Source organism: Mytilus trossulus, chromosome 5, assembly GCF_036588685.1.
Source record: "Mytilus trossulus isolate FHL-02 chromosome 5, PNRI_Mtr1.1.1.hap1, whole genome shotgun sequence".
In the NCBI taxonomy this organism is placed as follows: Eukaryota; Metazoa; Mollusca; class Bivalvia; order Mytilida; family Mytilidae; genus Mytilus; species Mytilus trossulus.
In genome coordinates this window covers 85,305,013-85,318,907 of record NC_086377.1, presented here as the reverse complement: position 1 = coordinate 85,318,907, position 13,895 = coordinate 85,305,013, and the positions used below count along the sequence as shown (strand labels likewise).

Here is a 13,895-nt window from a genome sequence, read left to right as displayed (position 1 = left end):
TTCCATTGGAACACCGTCCATTTTTTTTTTTATCTTTCATTGCTATCTTAATAAACAAGATCTTTCCTACTAAGTTTTACAATTATTTGTAATGCTATCCCGTTATAACCATGTATAAATGTATACATACTTGAAGACTTATATAGTATCAAAATGTCAAATAAACCCCAGAGGGTAACGGGGTATAGAAGTATGGTCACCATTGGTCTTCCTCTAATCGGCAGTAGGGTGGAGCGTCCATCTTGCTGTGCGGACGGACGAACAGACGCACAGAGCAGAACACATACTGCTTATAAATGGGGCATACAAACAGTTTAATGCAAACAACACATTAGTTTGATCCTGTGGTGTTTCACAAATTGTTTTATATTTGGTTGAATCTTTTATATTCACAACATTTATAATGACTCAAACACCATTACGTATGTGTAAATTAAAAATTTCCAGTGAAAAGGAAACGAAAGTTAATTTTAAGGGGGTAGGCCTCAGTAACCCCAAAATTTTCCCGTCGTTTAATATTTTTTAAATTTATACCAATCAATAGGTATGCCTCAATACATGTTCTGGACAAGTTTAAACAAAATTGACCGTTTAGTTCTATTTTTAGAATTGATTGAATATGGTCAATTTCGGCCATCATTTAAGCCAGTCCAAAATACCAATAGGTAGATATATTCATATATTCGAGAAAATGCACGGCCTAAATTATGACTGTTACTATTTGATTGTATTTTGGTATCATATTCTAAAGTAAATATAACCTATAATTGGCATATGTGATATTTTTTAATAAAATGTAAGGTAGGAACTAACAGATACATGCAAAACTGGGGTAAGTCTCATTTGACACTTTTTATATATAAATACATGTGGAAAAATATTTTGTCGTTTAATTTGCATATAAAACTACTGGAACACTTATCAGTCATATATTTTTCATATGACAACTTTTTATAAATTTTCACCGTTTGAAATTTTACGAAAAATTTGATCGAAGTGACCAAATGGACCCCCTAAAATAGGGTTTTTTGAAGAAAATAACCAAAATTGACATCTATAAACCCTCATAGCCATAATTTATGGTATAACAGTTCAAGATGTTGCTTAACACAATGAATATATATATATGATAATTCCGTTGTTCATTTCAAATAGTATTTATTTTCAAGATGCGGACCCCGGACGTAGAAAAAAAGGGGGAGGGTGCCAAGAAAGAAGCGTCTTGAGTGGAAGTTTGATAAAATCTGTGCATTTACCGTATAAGTTACTCCATAAGTGAGTTTGTTTGTGACACATCCTTCTTCCGCTTATGTATTAACTAGTTACATAGGCCCAAACATAAATAGTGTAAAATTTCGTTTCATCACAATGACATTGGTTTCATTCCCCTGGAAAACAACCGCTCCGTCATATTTTTTTTACTTGTGTACACCAACAAGGACCCAATCCTTCACTTTCAAAATACTTTCTGTGTGCTAATGTGAGTAAATTGTTAGCTTTAGCTAGTATTTTGATAGTAGTTGAGATATTACCCACAAGAACACAACCTGCAATAGGCCGATAATTGCTAGGACTTGAACAGTTTTGAATCTGAAGACTTCAGATTTTGATCCGACTTTTCAGAGTTGCATCCATATGATGATCATAAGATTTTGGTAAGACTGCTGAATTTGTAATCCATTATATCATATTTTTCAAGTCTGCATGTCCCTTTCTGCATTATTCAAATCTGCTACCTGTCTGCTCAAGATGGGGCAAAAAAGGGGGGTAGGGAGGCTTTAATACTCAATTGATAGGTGTCGCTGTGTTTCTTTTACCCCATCCTTTTCATAAAATTTAGGTTAACAAAAATGTAAACCTTTTCATGTATTGCCTAGGTAAAATGTTACCTTTTCCCATATTGTTTGAGTATCCTGTGATGTGTAATGTCATGAATGTAGAACATGTAGAAGAGGAAAACCAAAAATGTCAAAAATTGGTTGATAACAACATGAACACCAATAAAGACAAAGTTATGAAAACTTATTTACCTTACCATATATTTCTGATAGTTTTCTCAACTTATTCACATATTTTCAGACTTGAAAAGGTGACCTATTCCAGGGGTACGTCCTATCACTTTCCCGATTGATTGGTTTTTAACTAGTAATTTTGGGGTCCTTTATAGCTTGATGTTCAGTGTGAACCAAGGCTCCGTGATGAAGGCCATACATTACTATATGGTTTACTTTTTTAAATTGTTATTTCGATGGTGAGTTGTCTCATTGGCCCTCACACCACATCTTTCTTTACCCATTGTATATAGAAAGTGATCCCAAGCCTGTCTGCACGAGATCTGATCTAAATGTGTCACTTACCAAGAGAAAAATAAAAATATTTCACTATTTTTTTATATGCAGTTTGAACATGTTGAAAGTTCTCATTATCTCAGTAGAATTAGTATATATGTTTCAAATATAACAGTTTGCTATAATAACAATATACTCTTTAGTTCCAGCAGGGTGCAACAACAGCATACAAAGGGTAAACAAATGCTGTCTAGTAGTTGCCATCCGATATATTTAGTTTTTGGGATTTTTTTTAAACTGCAGTACAAATGTAAGATATCAACATTGATCAATCAAATTTTTGTTTTCATGGAATTCTTTGAGTAACTGAAACATGAAAAAATATGAAGCACACTGTATATTTAATCCTTTAAACAGTGTTTGTGTTTTAAGAGAAATAGTCAAGAAAACATAACTGAATATACTAATGATATAATTCACCAAACACCCAAACAACATACATACTCATCAAACACCAGTTTTTAAAATAAAATTTCCAATTCTCCCCACACTATGATTTGCAGCAGGTCAAGTTTACGAGCTTATTCCATCTACGCCAGGGACTTATAACCTTACGACTTTTCAAGGTGCGCCAGAGGGTTGCATCCTGTTCTGCAAATCATGTTCTGCTAAAATTAAATGCATGTATTTGATAAAGCCAAAATGAAATTTAAAAAAATAGAATTCCTAAGTTAGTATGTATGCCATTTGAGAAGGTATAATTTTATTATTTATCATAAAAAAAATATGATTGAAAGAACATTATTACAAAACTAACTGACAGTAAATTGAGTTCATATCTATCATCAAATCACATTGGCATACAATATAGTAATTTCATATTTATTACAAAACATGAAACACTCAAACTTCTTGAAATGATTCCAATGTGAAAGTTTATGCTTGCTTGCCTAGAATTGGTTTGTTAAAAGGACTTTATAAATATTTTGCCACACACCTTTAGAAGTAGTTTTTAAAAAGTTATCACTTTGCAGTAAAGATATATATACATGAACATACATGCATAGACTTTCCAAAAAAGATGAAACAAGAATGTGTCCACAGTACACGGATGCCCCACTCGCACTATCATTTTCTATGTTTAGTGGACCATGAAATTGGAATAAAGTCTCTAATTTGGCATTAAAATTAAAATGATCTTATCATAGGGAACATGTATACTACGTTTCAAGTTGATTGGACTTCAACTTCATCAAAAACTACCTTGACCAAAAAACTTAAACCTGAAATTTGCACTATCATTTTCCATGTTCAGTGAACCGTAAAATTGGGGTCAAAACTCTAATAAGACATTACAATTAGAAAGATCATATCATATGGCACATGTATACTAAATTTCAAGTGGATTGGACTTCAACTTCATACAAAAACTACCTTCACCAAAATCTTTAACCTGAAGCGGGACAGACAGACTAACAAACGAATGAACGGAGGGACGAACAGACTTACAGACCAGAAAACATAATGCCCCTCTACTATTGTAGGTGGGGCATACAAATCTTACTGTATTAATGGTGTCCTATCACAATGAATTCTAGTTCTGAGGTTTCCAAATTAGCTGTATAGAAAATTTATTGTGAATATTTCTCAGATAGATCTTTTTGTTTTGAAATATGTATGCTACGAATTTAAGTGCAGTTACTACAAATGTAGTTTATAAAAAAGATTAATCAAGTAAGATATTTAGCTCATAGAAAAGAATAACCAATATATCTTTTCAAGACAAAACACAATATAAATTGATACATTATAAACCTGATGGTGTACATTATGACAAGTTCAAACATTCTGTGCATATTAATCTGATTACAGCATTCCTGTAACAAAAACTTCTTTCGTCATGACTATCGAAATTTACTGTTCAGTTGCAAAAGCAGAAACAAATATAGAGGCAGTTTTGGTAGGAATGTTGAACTCTTGAAACAATAATTTAATTCCGTTTGCATCTCTACTGTTAGCTATCTGTAAGTGGGATAAAGATATTCCATTCTTTGCAAGTCTCATACAAGTATCTCTGCTCACAGTTTTGTTTTGCACTAAACTGTCATAAGTAGATTTGCAACTGCAATAGTAAATGCTATGTAGATCGATATGTTTACAGTTATTCTTCATTTTTTGGTGAAATAAATGTTGAAGGGACTGTACGTCTTCTGTGGCATTGTGTGCACTGTATTCCATACCAACATACTTTAAAATAAGAGTTGATTGTTTGTAATTGTCTACTTCATTTCGGGGTAAAATCCTTTTTGCTAATTTAAGTGTGTCAAGAAATCCTGAAGTAACATTACAAAATGAAGAAAATAAATTGAATTCCTTCAATTTGTTTGACAAAATTGCCATGTCAAAATTACATATGTTATGTCCAACAAGGATTGGATTTGGAATTGTTTTTAAAAATTCAATAAAATCTAATAATGATTCATATTGGGATTTAGTATCCACTTCTTTTCCGTGCACATACATTTTATTTTTAGCCAGACAGCAGGTTATTCCGGTTACTTTTGAGGCTTCAAATGAAATTTCGCTTCTAGGTAAAACATAAGATTGATATAATTTTTTATCATGTACAGCTGCTATCTGAGTAATATCACTTACTCTACTTAAACCTGTGGTTTCAAGATCAAAAAATGTGAAGGATTCTGTGCCGTCCAATTTCAATGGCGATGGTATAGTAATAGCCTCAGTATCTGATAAACCTATTGTTGCAACTTCAGATTGATATGAAACCGGTTCATGAATATTCAGTCGCCTTTCTTTCTTATTCCTTTTTTTCTTTAGTTCAGTCCTTTTTTTCTTGAACTCACGACTTTGCCTCTTAATCTTTCTCTTGAGTTTTTCTGAATCAAGTTTCTTTGCAATACTTTTTGTATATTCTCCAGGTGAAAGAAGTGCAGCTTCATTCATCTGAAATATTATGATGTAAGAATTACAGATTAAAATTTTTATAACTGACACATTTGTATGTGAGGCAGATGTAATGATTAAATTAAAACTGATGCAAACAAAGCAAAAAATATTATGTAGTAAATATTTTAAAGGTTAACCTCAAAAAGTCGCAGTTAGTAAGAATCATATGCTTATACAAAAGCAAAAAGTTTGCTGCATGGTATCCCTGGGGGCTACTGACTAACCTTTAAGTATAACTAGGCAAAATGAAACCCTGTTCTAACTAGTAAACATTGAAAAACATACCCTGTTCTAGACCCGCTCAAAAAATGTATACCCTGTTCTAGACCAGCTCAAAAAAGGTATACCCTGTTCTAGACAGGCTTAAAAAAATGTATACCCTGTTCTAGACCTGCTCAAAAAATGTATACCCTGTTCTAGACCCGCTCAAAAAATGTATACCCTGTTCTAGACAGGCTCAAAAAATGTATACCCTGTTCTAGACAGGCTCAAAAAATGTATACCCTGTTCTAGACCCGCTCAAAAAATGTATACCCTGTTCTAGACACGTTTTTTTACTACAATCATACAATTCAACAAGGATTAAGAATAAAGCAAAAAAAAAAAATCTAATCAACTCCTTTTGCTCCATAAAAAGTTAAATAGGTGGTCATGTTCTAGACAAATACTTTGTTTAAAAAAGATCCTGTTTTCACCAGGAGGGCATGAAAAAGGGACCCTATTTTGGGACACACTCATACCCCTAAAAATAAAGGAAGTAACCACTTCAATTGTAGTAATGCTGATGTAAAACTTTATGAAAATAATTTAATTTTGAATGTAACATGTCTTCTGATCAGTTGACATTTTTTTTTTTTATGAGCCCATAGACATAATTTAGTCATGTGACCATGACATCATCAATGTTTTTTCATGGTTTTCTATGGTTTAAAATGGAATTTAGAATTAAATTATAAGAAATGACTAATATTTTTTCTGTCTATTCAAAATAACATACAAAATTTGGTGCACACTGTTAAATAACCTGCTATGCGCGTTATTCAGTGTGCATCAAATTTTTTATGTTATATTTCTTCATAGACAGAAAAAATATTACAGTCATTCCTTAAATAAATTGTAAATGATTATGTATAAAAAAAAAATTGTAAAAACAAAATGTGGTATAATTGTCAATAAGACACTATATTGCTAAATTTTAAACAAAGTGGATTCAAGTCATTATAGGCATTTTTACAGTTGTCAACAATGAGGATACCAAAACTGTAGTCGGCTACAAAAGGTAGCAATGGCTTTTCTTAGATTTATCAAGAATTATGAAAACCTACAAAAATTCACATTTACCTGTTCTAAGTAATTGTAACCTTCATTCTTTTGAAGCACAGCTGATGACACTCTACTTGCCAGGGATTGTGAACCACCATAGTGTCTGAAATATAAAAACATGTGTCACTCACATGATATTTTTCATTTACAATTGATGCATCCAATAATACAGCCGTTATACTTTTGCTATAGTTTTAGAAATTAAAAGTAAAAAATAGCATTTTTTCCTAATGTTTTATTTTTAGCCATGTCTGCCATTTTGGTTTGCAGGCAGGGTCAATGGATATATTTTAAAAATCTAAATACTCTAATGATTATTTGTGGCCAAGTTTTCGTAAAATTTGTCTCAGTTATTTCAGGAGAAGACATTAATTGTAAAAGTTTTAATTTTTTTTTACAAGAAATGGTTAACTTTGACCATGTGCATTTTTGTAACGGCGACTTATTTTTAAATCTCACTTTGCTAACACATATAATAATAGTTCTGACCATAATAAAAACATGTGTTATTTCTATTTTTAACTTAACAATATTATAGAAACTTTACTCACTTGGATTTTGGAGCTTTCGTTGCTACAGAATGGTTGAAGCTCTCATTAGCCTGTGTGGATCCTAAATTTCTGAGTGAAGATGCTTTGCTCTTATATTTCTCTATAAGATTCTCTAAATCTCTCCTCAAATCTTCACTAATCAGAGGCTTTCCATTAGGAATCTAAATCCTAAATATCTAAATAAACAAAATTTCTTTAAATCTTAAGGTAATTTAATCAAGCTAAACTATTACACAAGTATTACTAAAGTGTTCAATATGGTTGGTATTGACATGAATGTATGTAAAGTTTGTATTGCATAAGGATATATGCCCTATCTGCTTATAGTTTGTAATAACAGATTAAGATGACATATGTCATTTAGCTGAATATGATTATTATTTTTTTACATTTATGACTAGGTAAAAATGTGTATAGGCCCTGTGTCAAAGACCATACTTTTACAGATTATGTTTTTTTCTCCAATTTGTTATTGGATGGAGAGTTGTCTCATTGACACTCATACCACATCTTCTTATATCTTATATACAATAAATGTTTACATATTTAATAATGTTAGCATTTGTTTGTACAGTTGAACTATAATTATTTTTTTTAAAGTTATTTTTATATGAACTATTTTTTTTTTTTTAAATTTTCATTACAGTTAAAAATTTGCAAAAATTAAATGACCTAACTGCTAGCAGAAAACCTCAAGTACAAGGGGGGTGTTCCGGGGGTTGGACCCCCTTTTTTGGCAGATCAAAGCATTTGAATGGGGGCATATACTTGGAAGCCCCCTTTACTCTGGGTTGGGAACCCTCTCATTTTTAAAATGGCTGGATCCACGCCTGAAAATATTAATGTTTTCAGGTAAAAAAGTGATGTGGTTATTGTGAATGAGACAGCAATGTTACAATATAAAAAAAAAACATAAAAAATCATCATGAGTCATGCATACTTGAAAGATATAGGATCCTCTTTAAATGTACACCAGTCTACTGCACCACACAATTCATGATCTCCAAAGACATGGGGAACAATTCTGGAAAGACCCTCATCAATTTCAAGTTCACTACTGCTGTTCTGTGTTATAGCATACATGAAACATCGGTTCAAATAGGGAATTACTTCTCCTGGCTTCAGCAACTTGTGCCTACAAAATCATATAATTTATCATTACATCAGTTGTAACTTAAAATCAGGGTGTTAAATGAATAATTAAATTTAAGTTAGTTTGACTAAAACTGCACAGGGATGAAAAATCTCTTTTTTATCTAATATTGATTGATTGAACCTAAATAGAACCCCTTTTTTCTGAGAGGAAGAATTTGGTAATTATATAGGAAATCAATGTTGCATGACCAAAGTGTCCCCTCTAAGGCAGTCAGTGGTCCCCTACCTATGAAAATTTCTGGATCCACCACTGGCCCACTGAAATGCCAATCCAGTGAACATTAACATTTATACATGAAGTGCTCAACAATAAATGTTATAATATGATTTGCTCAACATAGGTGAGGGTGTTAATGAGGGTCATATAATAGAAAATTATGGGCCAAAAAATAAAAGAATAGAGGGGAATGGACAAAATAATAAAGATTAGGGAATAATGAGGTGCTGAAAAATAAAGATCAGATAATAGAGAAAATTGCATAAAAAAAAGAATACAGAATTGAAGGATCCCCTTTTAGATCCTCATAGCTAAGACAAGAGCCCAAAAAAACAATATGACTGAAAACATAACTTTCATTACCTTTTAGACAATTCAATCAGTGATTTTGTTATTCCCTTTGTAGTGTGATTTTGGTCGTCCTTTTTCTTCAAGTTTTCAAAGTCCAGTTTCAGTTTTAACATGGTAGTAGAATCATTGTCAGCATGAATTACATCAATCGGGCATTCATTATCATTCATCTTATGTGCCATGGAAACAGCCATATCTGGTTCCATAGACTTGCTAGACCCATACCAATTTCTACAGCAGTCATGACTTGGAACTGTGTCTTTCTTTCCCTCATGATGCTCACAAAATTTACAACTTTTACTTCTGATATCATAACAGGTCACTTTCCCTGTTTGCTTTCCTATCATTGAAGCATGTCCTGTAATTCAATTTGAAATTACAAAGTTTGGTAGAAATTTTATTTGTTAGAAATAGACTAAATATTTATTTAAAATATGAATAGAAAATCATGTAGGATTGGATCAGTCAGCCAGAAAGAATAAAACACAATAAATCTAAAATAGAGACTGTATACATGTATATATACTTAGTACTTCTATGAAGTATAGAAATTCTCTATAACAGTAGAAAAATTTGTCAACATGAATCAATAGTCTAAATTTGTATATAACATCTGATTCTGTATTAAATATTTTGAACTTGAATCTAAATGCATCTAAGCTAGCAGGTCTACAAATGTTCATTCATTACATTATTTTTAGGTTGACCAGCTGGTAGTACTACTAGTATACTGATATATAAGTGAGAATCTCATACATAAAACATATATGTATATATTGTATGTCATATAATGTGAAATATTGAATGAACATATAGTTTGTTGTATACCCATCAGGGGCGGATACAGCCATTTAAAAAAAGGGGGGGGATTGGTTCCAACCCTTGGATACCCCAATGTCCATTAATAATTGAAATTTATATATATACTATAGTATTTGTATTGGATTGTGATAACAGGTTTTGATCTTTTTAGACAATTGTACCAACAAATATAAATAATGCAAAGTTAAATAAAGTGAAAACTTTTTTCTTATTTAGCCATCATTGCCATGGCGTAGTCAGTTTATCTTTGATCTATGGCTTTTAATGTCCCCCTCCGGTATCTTTCATCCCTCTTTTACAAAGTCAAGTTTACCTGTTTAGCTATTGTAATTAAATCCGGATCCCCGTTTCTGCCAACCTGCATCAAAACTGACCTCAAGCTCCAACTCCTAAAATTCATGATTTTTTTAAAATTAGTCATTGCAATAAGGTAGTTAACAAATTGTTTAAATTTCTTAAATTTATATTGTTCATTTTAGCTTCATAGAAAAGAATTATAAAAAAACCAAACCAGTCAAAAATTTACAAATTTTATTAATCCCTTTGAAATAAATTTATTGATCTGTTTCAGCCCAATATTTAACATATATATTTATTATATATAGAAGTCTAAAAAAAAAAGACCAACCAGTAAATTTTCTGAATTGTACCAGATCCTCTAGAATAGACGATACTATGCAGATAAGGAAAAAAATTATAAGTTTATATTTTTTGTGTACAAGATGTAAGTTTGTCAGGTCCCTCCCCCTGAGGAAACAACGCATTGAATGTCTATAAAAATATTCTTCAGTATTTTATATATATATATATATAATTGAATAAATAAATCTTGAATAGCATTACATTTGTAATTTCATTGTCTTTAATAGCAGACTTTGCAGTGTAGGCTTTGCTCATTGTTTAAGGCCGTAGGGTGACCTATGGTTGATAATTCCTGTGTAATTTGGTATTCTGTGGAGAGATGTCTCATTGGCTACAACTTTTTCTTATTTTGATATTATGTATAAGTCAGCTTTGAAAAAGGTCCAGAAGTAGATTAACCCGAATAATCCAGTCGTTATATAACGATCACTTCGATCACTCCATTAACATCTGGAGGACAATGACCGTAAGGGGGCGCTGTAATTATTCGAGTTAGAAGTAGATTAAAATATAAAGTCAAATTTATTATAATATGATATGTAGTATTACCTTATCTGCAGAAATTTCCTTTTCCAGTTGTTGGGCATTCTTACATGATTCTTCAGCAGCAGACACAAAGATTTTTCCAATTTTCTTCTCATGTTTTTGGAAGCAAGATTTACTCATCACTGGCAAGTTACACTCTGTCAGAAAGTTTCTTATTTGTGCATATCCTAGGCCAGCATGTATCATTCCTACATGAAAGAAAACATTTTATGAAACAAAAATTACATTTAAATTGGTTTTAGCTTATTGACATGAGTAATTTCATAACATAAATAGAAGGAAATTGATTCATTTTGAATTAATAGTACAAAATGTACCTGATTACATATAACTCTTTGTTTTGTACAAAATGTCAAATTGAGAAATGAAGTTGGGAATGTATTAAAGCCCCACCAAAGAGCAGACAAGAGCCGAAGGCCACCAATGATTCTTCAATGTAGTGAGAAGCTCCTGTACCCGGAGGCGTCCTTCAGCTGGCCCCTAAGCAAATATGTACATGTATACTAGTTCAGTAACAATGGACTTAATACATAAGTTTGAATTCATATATTTTACAATTATTGTAATTTCTTGACATTTTAGATTATAGATGACTATGTGTTATGGGTTTTGTTCATTGTTGAAGGCTGCTCAGTGACCCACAGTGGCTAACTTTTACATCTTTTGGTCTTTGATTGAGAGTTATCTTTAAGGCAATCATACCACATTTTCTAATTTTTATAATTATTCTCATAAGACTAGCAATAAGTGCAATAGCATTTAGTGGCAGATCCAGAACTTTATGCAAGAGGGGGGGCTGACTTACATAAGGGGACCACTCCAGTCACACTTCAGTGCTTCTCTATATTATCAACCAAATTTTTTCCCATGTAAGGCCTCCCCCCCTTCTGAATCCTCATTTGGCATTTCATTGATAATACCAATTAATTTGATACAAATTAAATGAGAACATCTATATCAAAGGCAAGAATAAATACAAATATTTGTATAATATAAATGTGTTTCCAAATTTTACATGATTAAGTTTTTGGTGTCAAACCTATCAGAAAATGACACAGTTTTATTTCAGAAGCTGCTCATTGTTGAAGGCTGTACGGTTACCTATAGTTTTTAATGTTTGTCGTCATTTTGGTCTTTTGTGGATAGCTGTCTCATGGGCAATAATACCACATATTCTATTTTATATGTATACAATGTTTATGAATTTGATATGATATATATATATGTTTGTATGTTTTGTATTGCTTGGTGTCAATCCGGTAATTTTGAATTTCAAACAAATAAAAATTACTTACTAATTACTTAGGGATGAAAAAAAAAAATATGTAAATTAAGTTTTTTATCCTACATTTAACTTTTGATGTGGTCCCTTACATGTACTAACTGTTTGCAACATTAAACCTTGATTTGATATTTTGTCATACATAATATATATTCATTTATGTGATGTAATATCATGTTAATGCGGGGGAAGACATCATTATACTTGTATTGATTTTCCTGATTTAATAAAAACTTAGAAACTTGAACAAAATAAAAGGAAAAGTTTTAAAGAGTATTAAAAGAAAACTGGCAGTAACATCTTTCAAAAAATGTTGAAACTGGCCTGAGACTACTATAAATAGTAGTATGAGAACTGGCACATAAATTTTAGTAAGCTTTGAAACTTTTGAAACTTTGAAAATAAAATTCCTTGTAGTACAATGTACCTAACTTTTCAAACTTTAAAAATAAAATTCCTTGTAGTTTCACCTTTTTTCATTTTACATATAACTAGTGTTATGTTATGCTGTTACACAATTTAAACAGTAGACTAGGGATTAAATTTTAGAATGGCTAGACATAAATAAGAATGACAAATAGAAGTTTTAACAACCTTTACTTACAGGATCATTATTGACATGATTTATGTTCAATTGACAAAGAAAATTTATAACTTTTTCAATTATGTAAACAATATATTGCACATTAATAACATTCATTGCAATTATTAATTTAAATATAAACTTTGAACAATTATTTTATCTTTTTGATACTTGAAAATATCTTTTCTTATAGATAATTAATTGTAAAAGACTTTTTTGAAACGAAACATAATTTGGAGGACAATTTCAAATGGGAAAAAATCAGGGGAAGTAACTATACATTTAAAATTTATAGAAGTCAATCTCATCTTCTCTAAAATATTATCTACAGATACAATCTAACATAAATAGATATGTATGCAACATTTTTCTACTTTTGTGGGGTGAAATAGGAAATGTACACGATAATGTACAAGAGTTGTATTAAATGTAATAAACAGATAGCGATAAAACGGGGAAAATGGTGTGCTTATCGTAGTACGCTGTTTACATGCATTGGGGGTATGTCCTTTATTTGTACAGAAATAGAAATAAGTTTTGATTAAAAAAGTATTGATATATTTAATTATCTACCTATAACTATCTTGGCAGTGATATTGAATGATCCAGTTGGACCGACTTTTCCAGTTGGCACATCTGTCACTGTTCGGCATTCTTGGTTGGTGCACATTATGTGGAGATAACTGCCAAATCCTGTTGTTCTTTCATGGATGGTATCATGCAGGTGCAAAGGAACATTGCACCTACAACAGTACATCTTTTCCGCCAGGACACCCAATTCTACGATGCGTCTGCCAACTTGCCAATCATTGTCTATCACCATTCCTTCGATTTCATCCTCCACTTACTCTTCAGCCCCGATATCGATGTAATTATGTTTTACATAAGTATGGTCATTAGCGTTTTGTAAGTTAATAGACCTGTTTAAATTTTTAAAAAAGTTCGAGCGTTTAGATTTTATTTTCGATTGGAACAAACCTCTCATTGTTGTTAATCAGCGTCTGTCACAGTATCCAAGGTAAACGATCTGTGTACACAGATGCTTGAAATTAAGGGCCGTAATAAAACGCATCAATGACACCAAGTGTATGTGTACGAGTTATCCCCCTTACCCCAGGTCTACCACCTTAAGTAGATACATATTTCGCACTTAACACACAACAGGCTA

General features: G+C 31.6%; 2 protein-coding genes across 2 annotated transcripts; both read right to left on the bottom strand.

Moving 5' to 3' along the window:
- Nucleotides 1-4,914: 4,914 nt before the first annotated feature.
- Nucleotides 4,915-9,217, bottom strand: LOC134717514 (uncharacterized). The gene is made up of 2 exons (XM_063580011.1): nucleotides 8,865-9,217; nucleotides 4,915-5,252 (listed from the first exon to the last, which is right to left on the bottom strand). Exons 1-2 carry the CDS (start codon nucleotides 9,197-9,199, stop codon nucleotides 5,249-5,251), a joined length of 339 nt encoding a protein of 112 aa, XP_063436081.1. The 5' UTR covers nucleotides 9,200-9,217; the 3' UTR covers nucleotides 4,915-5,248.
- Nucleotides 9,218-9,991: 774 nt separating this feature from the next.
- Nucleotides 9,992-13,587, bottom strand: LOC134718402 (uncharacterized). Its single transcript, XM_063580902.1, has 3 exons — nucleotides 13,301-13,587; nucleotides 10,866-11,050; nucleotides 9,992-10,063 (listed from the first exon to the last, which is right to left on the bottom strand). Exons 1-3 carry the CDS (start codon nucleotides 13,548-13,550, stop codon nucleotides 9,992-9,994), a joined length of 507 nt encoding a protein of 168 aa, XP_063436972.1. The 5' UTR covers nucleotides 13,551-13,587.
- Nucleotides 13,588-13,895: the final 308 nt, after the last annotated feature.

Excerpts from the sequence above, each read along its gene's own strand:
- LOC134717514 (XM_063580011.1), bottom strand. The coding sequence starts at position 9,199 with ATGATAGGAAAGCAAACAGGGAAAGTGACCTGTTATGATATCAGAAGT.
- LOC134718402 (XM_063580902.1), bottom strand. The coding sequence starts at position 13,550 with ATGGTGATAGACAATGATTGGCAAGTTGGCAGACGCATCGTAGAATTG. Across the intron at positions 11,051-13,300 it reads CACTGCCAAGATAGTTATAG|GAATGATACATGCTGGCCTA; the intron begins GTAGATAATTAA and ends TCTTTCATGTAG. Across the intron at positions 10,064-10,865 it reads AGGAAATTTCTGCAGATAAG|GAGTTGGAGCTTGAGGTCAG; the intron begins GTAATACTACAT and ends CATGAATTTTAG.